General features: G+C 66.3%; 1 protein-coding gene across 1 annotated transcript; it reads right to left on the reverse strand.

Moving 5' to 3' along the window:
* Positions 1-232: 232 nt before the first annotated feature.
* On the reverse strand, positions 233-10,304 carry DBNDD1 (dysbindin domain containing 1). The gene is made up of 4 exons (XM_075939803.2): positions 10,121-10,304; positions 6,159-6,305; positions 4,483-4,620; positions 233-2,505 (listed from the first exon to the last, which is right to left on the reverse strand). Exons 1-4 carry the CDS (start codon positions 10,149-10,151, stop codon positions 2,339-2,341), a joined length of 483 nt encoding a protein of 160 aa, XP_075795918.2. The 5' UTR covers positions 10,152-10,304; the 3' UTR covers positions 233-2,338.
* Between the last annotated feature and the right edge of the window lie 2,784 nt (positions 10,305-13,088).

The following is a 13,088-nucleotide window of genomic DNA, read 5'->3' on the forward strand; positions in this document are numbered from 1 at the left end:
ACACAAGCCCAGGCCAGCGTTTACCCCCACTGGTCCCACACGTTCAGCGCTGGCCCTGGAGGAAGGGGGCTGCAGACCAGCCTGCGGCTGAGCTTTCTGAAAGCCAGGCCTGCCAGGCCGCATCCCTTCCACCTTGGGCAGGAGCATGGCCCAGCTGCTGTCCTCCTGATCACCTGTCCATGAGCGCCCCCCTGCTACCGCCGCGGGGTGGGGCCAAGGAAACCACGCGCCGGCAGGGCAGAGATGTTTAACAGTACAGACAGCTGCTACACAACCACTGGAAATCACAGGACACGGGTGGGCCGGCTCGGCAGCTGACGGGGTGAGTTCACAGGCCTGGCACGCCGGTAACCGCCGCACGGCAGGGTTCAACCCACTGGAGCCCAGGCTGTGCTGGCATCGCAACCTGCCTGCTCTGGGGCCAGGCAGCTCCACACGGGGTGTTTGGCCAGCTCCTGCCCCTCACAACCCCCCTGCACCCAGCAAGAGCAACCCCATGGGCTGCTGGAGTAGCAACATCCAGCCCTGAACACTACCCACAGCCCAACCCCCCGGCTCTGACGCAGGGACTCCAGTGCAGACGCTGCTGCCCAAGCCCCTGGTGGCGCCTATCAGCTCAAGTGCTAGCTTGGCCGCTGGCTGGAGCAACGTGCCCATCGGAAGCAGGCCAGCCCCCCCGTGTGGCCTGCTGGCCCCCTTGGAGCTGGGCTGGTTTCAGGGCAGACGGGTCCCAGAAGCCAGCAGAAAGGAGCCGTTTGCCAACCCGGAGCAGGCTCTGATCCCACCACCAGGGGCTGTCTGAAACCCTCCAGGGGCTGGCCCCCCCGCACTGTTACTGGTCACCCCTTGCCCTGCTGGGAGCTGCAGGGCCTGGCTTGTGCTGGCCACTTGGCCTCACTGGTGGGGCGAGGAGCCGCTGCCTTGTCGCGTCCCTCTGGCGAGCCGGGCGGTCCAGCCTGCAGCCCGGGGTGCTGACGGGGCCAGTGTCCGAAGCAAGCAGGCAGCCCTGTCGCAGGCACAGAGCTGCCCCGGCTGCACACACAGCCCCTGGGCAGGCAGTACCCCCCCCCCCATGCTCAGTGAAGCAGGAGGCAGTTTTTTCTCTAGTGGCAGAAAATGCGGATGCACTGGGTTGACCGAGGGAGGGTGGAAGGAGCAGGAGACGTCCCCCCCCCGGCTGTGTAACTCCATTGCGGTGGCGCTGAGGCAACCTTGGCGTTATTTGGTGCTCGGGAGGAGACGGAGACTAGCCTGCCCCGGGGCTGGAGGGGTGCCCAGCAGCACACACCTAGCCCGGCCGGGTTAGCACGATGGGGTCAGGGGGCGTGCAGCAGGCTAAACCCACCCCGGGGAGGGGGCAGAAGTTGGGTTCGGTCAGACTCCAGCGGGGCAGGGGCCAGGGGCAGTGGCTGAGGTTTGAGTCCTTAGCCCCGGCTGCTGACCAGACATGGCAGTGTGAGCGCAGCCTGGCTGCTCCCGCCCGCCCTGCGCCTTAGCACCAAGCTGCTGGGGAGGGCAGGGAAAGGATCGGCCTCGCCCCGGGGCCCTCCAGCAGGTCTGGCCCTGGGGGCCCATGGGCCAGCTCTCCTGCCCAGCAGAAAGGTCTGTCCCAGGGGGCTCCCAGGGCCCAGTGCGGCCGCCACGCCGTGCCAGAGCCGGAGCCGGGCGTGCTGGGAGCAGCGCTTGGGCAAAGCGGCCGTTGTCATTCAGACCCGTGGTGCCTCGCAGCCAGCGCCGCCCCGAGCCCTGCAGAGTCCCTGGGCGAACGGTTAGCCTGGTGCCAACACCGACTCCGTCGGCACCGCTCTTCTGCCAGCGCCGGAGCCGCCAGGGGCCAGGCCTCGGGGGGTGGACAAATGTGCTTATAGAAGGCGCTGGCTGGATCCGCGGGGCTGGCCGCTCCCTGGGGAAGAACTAGCCTGGCTGTTTGCCCTCGGGTCCTCTGCTGTTGCTTCCCCCTGCCCTGGGGGCGAAAGGGGGCTTCCTCCCCCCCAGCTCTGCCTGCTGCAGGAGGGTCTTCTCCAGACCCTGCGTCTCCCTTCCGGGCAGCCCGCCTGGCGCTGAGCCTGCTCAGTACAAACCCTTCACGGCCGCGGCCAGAGCTTGTGCTGAACTGAGCCAGGAAGGGGTTAAAAAAGTGCTAAACCAGTGTGCTGGTGTACCCTTCCCCTGCCCCCCACATTGCCCCCCCGCTGCCGGGGAGCACTGCGCTACGTGGAGCCAGCAGAGGGGCACGTCTCTCTAGGCGGGGGGCTCTGTTAAGATCACCAACAGTCTGGCAGCTGGGGGCAGTGCAAGAGCCAACAGCCCCGGTGTGCCCCCCCCACCGCCCAGCCCCCTAGTTCTCCTCCTGGGGCCGCTCCACCGTGAGGAAAGTGTCCACGATGCCCACTTGCAGCTCCGAGTCACTGAGGTGTTTCTTCTCCCGCCCCTGCTCGGCCTTGGTCCTCGTCCAGGAGGGGGAGCGCAGGTACCCGGCCCGAGGGATGGGGTGCGGGTGCAGACCTGGGAGGGAGACAGACACTCAGCTGGCGCGGGAGCCCTTCTGGTACGCAGGAGGCAGGCCTAGCGATTGGGGGCGGGACATGTAAAAACACCGAGCTCTCAGACGAGCTCTCAGACGGCGCTGGCCGGGGCCTTGCTCGTCACACAGTGCACAGTCAACCTGCGGAACTCCCCGCCACAGCTTTACTCGGGTTAGAAGAAGAGCTTCATCAATTCTTGGCGGTTGGGTCCGTCAATGGCTACTAGCCAGGGTGGGCAGGGATGGTGTCCCCTGGCCTCCGGTTGTCAGAGGCTGGGAATAGGTGACAGGAAATGCATGACTTGATGATTCCCTGCTCTGTTCACACCCTCTGGGGCCCTGGCACTGGCCACTGTGGGCAGACGGGACACTGGGGGAATGGACCTTTGGCATGACCCAGCCTGGCCGTTCTTACGGAGCGTGCGCCCCCTTTCACGGAGAAAGGAGGGATTTACACACCGCGACAGAGCAGAGCTGGGATGAGAATCCCACCCTGGTGCCTCCCAGGCCTGGGTCTGCCTGGGAACTAAAGCATCCCCATGGGCACAATGCGCCCCTTGCTTTGCACCGAGGGCGCAGCACGGCCCCTGCCGGCCAGGATGCCTGACAAACAGCAGGCTCCGCTCTGTGTGCCCACGTGCGGGGGCACCTGGCCTGGCACGTGCACCGTCTGCCTTTCAGGGCACGAGCGCGTGAACTTGGTGCCGTCTGAAGTGCGTTTCCGCAAGCCCGGTGCCCAGGCCGGGAGCACGGGCCACGTGCTCCGTGGCAGGAACAAAGCTGCAGCAGGGAGCCCCAGCCAGCTCCCGACAGAGCGCAGGGGAGTCCTGCTAATTAATTCAGGGCACGTGTTCCCACTAACGATGCTGAAGGGGCTGATTTACATATTGGTTCCATCTGCTTCGCCAGGCGGCAGCTGCTGTTTCCACGCGCTCTCCTCCCCGGCACCGAGACCCCGACTGGCGGAGCAGGCGCCTGGGGCGGATGGGGTGCTGGGCTGCCGAACAGGTGGGAGCCTCCGGGGCAGCCCGTGTTCTCCAAGGGCTCCGTGCTAGGCCTGAGCAACAGAGCACAGCGCAGACCCCTTCCTGCCCGGCGCTCGGGGGACGGTGCAGCAATTATCCCTGGCTGCAGCCGGGACCCCCCGTGCTCTGCCTCCCGCCGGCACCGCACAGCTGCCATGGGGCCCCTGGACTGAACTGAAACCCAAGCGCCTCCCCTCGGGCCCCGAAAGGGGAAGCAGCTCTGAAATGGGGGTGAGGGGGAGCCAGGGAACGGCACACACAACAGCAAGCTGGGGCATGGCAGGCCCCACGGTGCAACCCCCAGCCCTCCGCTGTAGGAGTGCACACGCCCCCTCTGCTCGCCCGGCCCCACACTCCCCCCCAGCTACGGCCGCGCCCCTGCCCAGGGGCCCTGGGGTGCTGCGGCCGCCCAAGGCCTCTGCGAGTTACCCAGACAACCTGCCCTGCAGCACCGATGCCCCGTGGAGACGCCCTGCCCAGCCGTGTCGGTTTCCCCAGATGCAGCAGAGCGGGTGCATTTCCCGCGCTGTGGCTGGGAACGCAGGCTTCGGAGCCCGGCTGCATGGTCGCAGGCCCTGGCCCACGCGGGGGAGGGACTGAGAGCCAGGCCGAGTGTGTCTGCAAGGCCTTGCTCCAGAAACCAGAGGGACAGACGAGGAAAGGGCTGCCCCTGCCCCCCTGCCACTTACCCCAGCGGCCCCTGAGTTCGAGGGGCGCACGGACCCCAGGCAGGATGTGCTGAGCCCATGCGGTCTGCGGGAACCAGCCGGGGGGGCCGCCCTAGCTGGGCAGGCCTGGGCCGTTAATAGCGCCCTGCTGTGTTTAGATACTGAGCTCGCTACGCGCTGCCTTGGCCCCCCAGCTGGGAGGGCCAGGCAGAGGGGGGTGGGGGTGTCCTGTGTGCGTGGGGCAGGCCGGGCCGGGCACACTCACCGGCAGGGGACTCGCTGGCTACGTTCTCGTCGTCGGAGTCGGCAAAGACCTCAGCGAGCTCCTGGTCCGACATGTCCAGCTCGGTCAGGTCCAGCAGGTCGAAGTGCACCTCCAGGGAGGACACGCTGCTCAGGGGCTCTAGGAGCAGAGGTGACAGCGCAGAGATTCGGGGCCGGCTCCGAATCCCCGTCCCACTCCCCCTGCTGCCCCACGGCAGACCCCCGCGGCCACCGCTGGAGAAGCTGCCCCCCAGTCTGCCGGGGGGAATGAGCCCCTGGAACTGAGACACCCTCCTTGGCTTGGGGCCCTGTTCACTCTCCTGGGTCACGTGGCACCGGCCAGTCGGCAGACAGGACACCGGGCTAGATGGGCCTTTGGTCTGACTGTTCTTAAGGGTAGGAGGCCGGCTCGTGGCTCGGGCTGGGGGGAGCAGGACGCTGGCTGGGCTGGGTCTAGGGTTGCCAACTCTGTAATATATAAAATCCGGAACCTCCAGGCCCCGCCCTTTTACTGGATGCCCCGCCCACTCTGGAGCCCCGCCCCCATTCACTCCACACACACCTCCCCCATCCCCCCCCCCGCCCCCAGTGGGCCTGGGCAGGGGCTGTGGTCCTCACTTGCAGAGAGCCAGGGCTGGGATCTGCACAGACTCGGTGCCTCCCTCACCCGCAGTAACCGGACCTTGGGGGCCGGTCAGTAGATCTGACCAGACACCGTCAGGCCCCGTGTCAGGGCGTCTGCCCCACACTGGCCCTTTAAGGGTTAAAACCCAGCCCAGGAGAGGGCAGAAGTGGTGGAGCCAGCAGATGCAGCTGATCCAGCCAATTAGGGCCCAGCTCAAGGCAGTATAAATAGGGGCTGGGGGAGCAACAAACTCCCTCTTGCTGGGGAATAGGAGGGACCTGGCTACCAGAGGCTTCCTGACCTAGAGCAGGGCTGGAGAAAGGCAGGAGGAGCTGGGGTGCTCTGGCCAGGCGAGCTCCCAGGCTGCAGGGCCTGAGGGTACCAAGGGATGTAGTCAGGATAGGCAAAGGCCCGAGGTCTGCACCCCCTTGCCAATGCTGAGTGGCTAGTTCAGCTGCAGATTGTCCCACAGGTAAGGGGCTATATGGGGGGGCCTTTTCTGGGCTGGGGGCCATGGACCCACAGAAAAGTCAGTCGGGGCTGCACACAAGTGAGAAACACAGAACAATGCTGAGCGGGAGCCCTGAGCCTCAGGGGCCAGATCCAGGCAAGCTGAGGGCTGCACCTTAGGTTCCCCACCCCTGGGCAAGTTGAAGCCTGGCAGTGGGTCACTGAGGCAAGGTGGGGATTGGGGGGTTCCTGGAGGGGGAGGACCCTGGAGCAGGGCAGTGCCCAGAGGGGAGGACACCATGGTGGGGGAGGGCCGTGGGTCCTAATACGCAGCGGCTCAGCATAAGCAGGTAACACCGGGCGAGACCCCAGCAGAAAAGGGGTGCTCCAGCACTGAACTGCTAGTTCCCAGAGCATCCAGCAGGAGGCGCCTGTGGCCGTGAGTCCTGCTGTGTTACTGCCCCCTTCTGGGCTGGGGGCAGGATCCTGTGGCTGGGCAGGCCCCTGGCTGGGTGGGGCTGGGGGAAGGAGCCCCAGGCAGGCTGGGGAGGGCTGGGCTGGCTGCACTGCTGTGACGGGGGCACATGCTGCCCTGTACTCACGTCTCCGTTCGGCCACCTGCAGCAGGCCCGAGCTGGGGATGGGGATCCCACCTTGCTCCTCGGCGGGGGGGCTGGGAGGCTCCTCCAGCGGCCCATGAACTGGGATGCCTGCGGCTCGCTCCAGGGTCTGGGCCTCCTTCACCCGCTCTAGAAGCACCAAGCGCCGGCGGCGTGAGACCGAGTTCTGTGCCCTCTGCCCAGGGCAGCCCCCGTCCCTGCGTGACTTACAAGCAGGCTGCCCCAGTGCACTCCTGCCTCTAGGACCCCCGGGAGCAGGGGTGCACCTCCCCCGCGCAGGAGAGCTGGGGGGCTGGCTCGCTTCCAGCCTATGCCACAAGTGCCCCGCAGCCATGAGATGGCTTGGGTGGGCCTCACAGCCCCTGCAGGGTAGAGGCATGGAGCCTGAGGCGCCTTGGCCTACCCAGTGCCCCAGGTGGGTGTCATGGCCACCGGCAGGGCTCTCCCTCTGCAGGCACAGGGCTTCGCTCTGGGCCCCTTCCTACAGCTGCTTGCCCGGGGCAGCTCCCCCCTGGCCAATCCCCTCCCCCGGTGCCCTGGCAATGCAGCCCCAGCGGGCCCATGGCCCACGCTGACGAAAGCCACTTTGAAAGGACAGGGCTGGGCGAGGAGGCAGCCCAGGGCGGCTCCGGTCTCCGTCCTCATCCCCACGCCGGGCAGACCGCCGCACTCAGCTCCATCCTGCAAGGGTCGGGGGTGAAAGGCCGGTTCCAGGTACCGCACAAGACCCGCTGAGACCCATGGCCTGGCCCGGGGAGGGGCCTGTCGGCGCGGGACCCAGTGGGGATGGGGGCTGGTACCAGCCAGCCGCTGTGTGCCCGCTGCCGCTCCGCACGCCCTGCCCTGCACAGGGACCCTTTGTGTCCATGCAAACAGCGGTGCCTGTGGCGGGCAGGCCCTTTGCTGGAGGCGGGGCACGACCAGGGCGTGAGGGTCGGAGCCAGACACCGTGCTCCCTGCCCGGCTGGCGCTTTCCCCGGGCAAGCCTGTGAGGCAGGCGGCAGCCGCGCTGCCAGGCTGCCCCAGGGAGGAGCTGCGGCTTTGTCGGCCCCGCCAGTGCATCTCCTGAGCATGCGAGATGGAGAAGCAGGAAGTCAGCTGGGCAGAGGCCCCCCAGGGGAGGCTAGGGAAAGGCTCTGCTGGAAACAGCATCACGGCCTGTGCTGCTCTCAGGAGGGGACATGGGCACCGTGGGCAGGGCACCTGCTGGGCAGAGCATGCGGAGGGGGAGGGCTGGTGCTGTTCCCAGGCCCTACTGAAAAGGAGACTGGGCACCCGGGGGCCCGGCAGTGGGAAAGCCGGGGGAGGGGAGTTTGCAGGCAGACTGATCTCGCTGCGGAGAGAGAAGCTGTTGCTGCGTAGGACTCCCCAGCAGGGCCTGGGGATGGCTGCCAGCCCACATGGCTCCAGCACATGGCCAGCAAGCCCCAGGCCCCCCAGACGGAGGTGCCTGGTGGCTGCAGCGCTAGATCGGGCGTTTGAGGGCGTGACAAGCAGGACACCCCCGTGCCCGGCCTTGGCCATCCATCACCCTGCAGCAAATCGGCCACGAGCCCCATTTGCACTGCGTGGCGGGGGGCTGCTCGCTGGGTGACTAACGCTGGCTGGGTTTTCCTGCCGCGGGCCTGAGCCCTGGGGTTGCAACGCGGCGTGCTGTAGCTGCTGGTCCGAGTGGCTTTTGGCTCCGGGGCAGTGTGCTCTGGCGAGGGCCAGGCTGGCCATAGCGGTGTCACAGCACTAGGGCCTGGTGGGGAGCATGTGGGAGCCAAGCTAGCCCGAGAGTGCCTTCATATGCATGCTGCAGCAGCCAGGCTGCCCAGGCCCCCCAGGGCACGGGCTGGGTGCCCTAACCAGGGCCCATACAGAGCTGGGGAATGCCCCCTCCCCAGGCCTGGCTGCTCCCACTGCTGGGGGGCACCTCTTCTCTAGCTGCCCCTGCTGCGAGGGGGGGAGGGGTCTGCTAGCTCCTGCTGCAGGAATCGGGTCTCTGCAGCCATGGAGAAAGATGCTGGGTGCCCCCTTCGGAAATATCAGGCAAAGGGGGAGCCTTGGAAATCAATTCAGAACCAGCAGGGTGAGCAAGAGAGGGTCACTGGGGAGCAGGCCGGGGGAAGGCAGAGCTGGGCCGTGCCAGTGACCCCACATCCAGGGGTGCGCTCTTGGCTGTGAGCGCTCTCGGGGGCGGGAAGGGGGGCTTGTTGCCACAGCCCCTGAGGTCAAGGCCCCACCCTGCTGTCCCCATCCCCCCTGCTGCAGCTACTGTCGGGAGCCTCATTAGCATCTCGTTATGCTGCTGCCCTGCAACCTGGTGCGTTCAGCCACAAGAGACTCAGCCAGCTGCATTCGGAGGGAGGCCGGGCATACAGGAAGGAGCCTGTTTAATTGGCACTTGGCTCCAGCTATCACACTGTCTGCAGGGGCCTGTCCCCGTCTCCCAGCCCTGCTAGCTCGTTAGCTGCCCCGGCTTTGTTCTGTTCTCTGGGGCTGCAGGCGCACGCCCCTCCCAGGAGAGCTGCTCACAGCCTGAGGCTGGCCCGGTGCGCTCTCCCCGCTGACCCGGCTCCTGTGCTGACTCATGTTAAACTGCAATGGGGGCTGGTGCCCTGTGGCCACGCCAGGCAGCCCCTGGGACTCCCGGTGGGGCCCACCAGGCCCCACTGCGCCCCTATGGCTCTGGCCAGCCTCGTTCTAGACGCAGAAGGGAAAAGCTTGGGGCATGCTGGGGCCCCAAAACCCTGGTAAGTAACACCCAGCACAGGCGCCCCCTCCCCCACACAGCGGCGTGCAAAGGATGCACAGGCGCTAAACAGAGCTGTGGACCAGGCCCTCCACCCCCCAGCACCGGCCTTCTGCAAACCACCCCACCACATCCCCACCCAGTGCCTGAACACACACATGCACACCCCACCCCCGCTGCACTGCGCTGCACACAGCCACCACCCCACGCCACGCATGCACACCCCCACTGTACTCAGCCACTCCACCCCCCCCGAAACACCCCACCCTCCACTCCACCCAGCCAGAGCACGCCCCCACTGCACACAACCACTACAGACACGGAAACACCCAGCCACAGCACACCCAGCCACAGCACACCCCAGGCACCACACCCCCAATGCACACACAGAAACACCCCTCGAACTGCACACCCAGGCACTGCACACCCCAGAGACCCTGCCCCAACTGCACACAACCACTACACACAGAAACACCCCACTCCAAACACCCCTCGAACTGCACACCCCAGAGACCCTGCCCCAACTGCACACAACCACTACACACAGAAACACCCCTCAAACTGCACACCCAGGCACTACACACACACACACGGAAACACCCCACTCCACACACCCCGGCACGGCACACCACACCCCCCTGCACACCATTACTGCATACACCCCTCGCACTGCACACCCAGGCACTGCACACAACCACTACACACACACACGGAAACACCCCACTCCACACACCCAGGCACGGCACGGCACACCCCCCTGCACACCATTACTGCATACACCCCTCGCACTGCACACAGCCGCTCCACCGATGCCCCTGCCCCGCATCAGGCGCCCCCCGCCCCCTCTTAGCGCTGCCTTGGGCCACTCCCACGTCTGGCTGCGCCGCCTGGGCCGGGCGCTCCCGTCTGGGCCCCGCGCAGCGCTGCGGAGCCAGCCCCGGCCTGTGCCTCTAGCGCCCCCGGGGACACCGGCAGCCTGGCCCCCCGCCCCGGCGCCGCTGCAGGGCCGGGCTCCGGGACCGGGGGCGGCTCCCTGCGGCGCTGCACCTGCCCGGGCCGCGGGTCCCTCCCGTCGCCGGTGATGGGCGCGGGGCGAACCAGTCCGGGCGCGCCCAGCAGCAGCCGGGGGCCGAAGGAGGCGCCGGGGCGGGGGGCGCTGCCCCAACTTTCCCTGGAGCGGGGGCCCCAGCCGGGAGCCGCCACCTACCTGCGGTCCCCGCTCCGCCGGGAGCCTCCATCCGGCCGGGAGCCCGGGCGGCGTCAGGCCGAGCCTCCGCGTCCCCGCAGCGCTGCGCCCGCGCCGGCCCGCATGGCCCCGCCGAGCCCCGCTGCCCAGCCGGCGCTGCAGCGCCACTCAGCCCGCCGCGGAGCGGGGCGGGGCCGCAGCGGGGGGCGGCAGCGGGCGGGGGAGCGGCGAGGACAGGTGCAGCGGGCGCCTTTCTCCCCCTCCCCGCGGCTGGCTCCCCCCGCTCTGCGCTGCTGACAGCCGGGCCGGGCTCTACCTTGGCCGTGGAGAGGCGGGGGAGTCCGCACTTCCAGGGGTGAAGGACGCGCCGGTGGGGTCCATACGGCCCCCCAACGCCCCTTCTTGCTCCCACCTCCCCACGGGGGGGCTGATGGTAATGGGAGAGCCCCCCCCCCACGCCCTCTGGTTTGGTGTGGTCCACCAGTGTGGTCCTGGGGCAGGGGCTGCTGCCCCACAGAAAAATCAGTCGGGGGCCCACAGAAGGGAGACACAAAACAAAACCTCACTGAGGGGGCCCCGACTGAGGAGAGAGACTCTCCCCTCATTCCCCCCTGGGGGGCACAGGCTAGGAGATTGTGTGCTCCAGCCTGTCCAGGAGGTGGGGGGCTGGAGCACCAGCGGGATCCCCAATGCTGCGGGGGGCTGGGCCTTGAGTCAGCAGACTCCTTTGCCCGGCTCACAATGCGGAGTCTGGAGCCCCTGGTGCAGCGGGGGCCACGTGTGTTCACCCATCCCCAGCAGGGATGTTACATTTTAGTTAATTGAATAGTCGAGTAACCTCATGAATTCTGATCGGTTACTTGACTATTCTATAGTCCCCGGGGGCAGGCCGGCAGCCAGTGCGCTCCAGCCCCACTCCTGAGGAGCCCCCTGCCACTCCGCGCTGCTGCCCCTCTGAGACAGCAGCGTGGGGTTCCAGGTGGGAGCTGGTCCGCGAGGAGAGCCAGTTTAAAAACCAGCTCCCTTCATGGACCAACTGCCTGCTGCTCCACGCTGCTGCCTCTGATACAGAGGCAGCAGCATGGGGTGGCAGCAGCCCCTGCCTGGGGTGGGGGTCTGAGCGCCCAGACATGGTGCGAGCCAGAACTGAAGCAGGCTGCCAGCCCGCCTGGCTCCTAACATGCTTTAAATGCAGAGCTGCCATAGGGGGAGGTCCTGGACCTGGCACAAACCAGGACTGAGCTGGGCTGCTGGGCAGCCTGCTAAAAAACTACACTATTATATCCCTAATCCCCAGCAGGACCAAATATGCAAGGGTGGGCCCCGTTGCTGGGGACAGGGCCCTGCAGAACAGGGTGGCGGGTGGGACCTGGGAGGGCTAGTGGCTGTGGCTCCAAGGGGAAAGGATCGGGGTGATGTGACATGGAGCCCCGAGCAAAGGAAGATGCTGTTGCTGCATACAGGCTCCGGAGCCAGCAGCAGGGTCGTGGCAGGCAGGGTGCCCGGGCGGCACAGACCGGTGCCTACTGAGGAGAGGTCGGTAGGAGGGGAGGGAGGAGTGCCCGGAAGGGAGCTTAGGCTGAGCAGTGGGGGGGGGCTGTTTCTGAGGCCCAGTCCACACCTCAAAATCAGATCAACTTAGCCCCGCGGCCCAGGGTGTGAACAGGCATGTGCTCTGTGCGATGGTTAGGCCGGCCTGACCCACCCCCAGGGAGGTGCCGCTAGGCCTGCAGGAAGCAGGGTTCTGCTGAAAACCTGCCTGCGGTGGGCAGATTAACTGCCCTGACAGAAAGCCCCCTTCGGGTGACATCCGAAGCACCCCAGCAACAGCAGCACAGCTGTACTGGAGTCGCCAGCTGTGTCATCTGTCCAGCCAAGCCCCTCGCCAGAAGGGCCCGCCGAGCCGTCTGGGGAAGCAAGGGAAAGCAGATTGCACCTGGCTTGCTCACCGGCTGGGGGGTTCAGGGGTCCCTAACTGGCATGCCTCCATCAGTGGTCCCCATGGAGCTTTGCTGGGGTGGAGACTAGGGCATCAGAGACAGCAGAGCTGCTGGGGGCCCTGGGTGTACACCTTGCTGGCCCCGCTATTGCATGAGCCTCAGTGATGCCATCCCATGAGCTCTGATTAGTAAATCTGTGACGCAGTGTCAGTACCTTGCTGGTCACTATGCTTGGGCTGTGGGTGACCCCTAGTGGCCAGTGTCCGGAGCACTGCCCAGCAGGTGGGCTGCCTAAGACCTGACCGGTCTGACCGGTTGAGGGCACCAAGGGAACTAGGAAGTGAGGGTTGAGGGAAGGGTCAGTCTGGGGCTGGAATCATGAAGGAACCAGTCTAAGAAGGGGGTTGGAATCTAGGGGCCCTGAGACCCCATCTTAAGGGGGCTGAGGCATCCTGGCCCAGACTCCTGTAGACACATCGCATCTGTGCTGTATCCGGGAGAAGCAATAAACCCCTCTCTATTCTACCGGCTGGTGGGTCTGTTCTTGCTGCTATGGGACTGCAGGATCGGAGGAACCCCAACACGTCCTCACATAATCCAAGCACCTGGGAAGCTCCCAGGCGGGGCAGCCTTTCACATCCACCACCTCCACTCATATCCCCCACGGGTACACTGCCCTGGCTGGGATGAGCCGTGCATTTGCTGGATGTGCTCTGTCCCCTGCTCTCTGATGGGCTAGATCTCCGGGGTTCCTGGCCTGTGAGTCCCATTCATGCTTGCCATTCCAAGGCGTCCCATTGTGTCCCCCAAGTCCATCCCTCATACACACCCTGCCAGGAGCAGCACCTCCTGCTGGCTGCCAAGAAGAGACCTCTCTGGAGCTGCCAAGTCAACGTGACAGGCGCTGGGTGCAGGGGGGGATCAGGGCAGGTCACTGAGTAGGAATTTAGGCCACATTGGTCAAACCCAGGTGCCTATGCTCCAGTCATAATTAAACTGCAATGTATTCCATGAGGGCACCGAAGTCTGGGAGGTCTCCCTCTCCGCAG

Source organism: Pelodiscus sinensis, chromosome 12 (assembly GCF_052426305.1).
Source record: "Pelodiscus sinensis isolate ZL-2025 chromosome 12, ASM5242630v1, whole genome shotgun sequence".
NCBI lineage: Eukaryota > Metazoa > Chordata > Testudines > Trionychidae > Pelodiscus > Pelodiscus sinensis.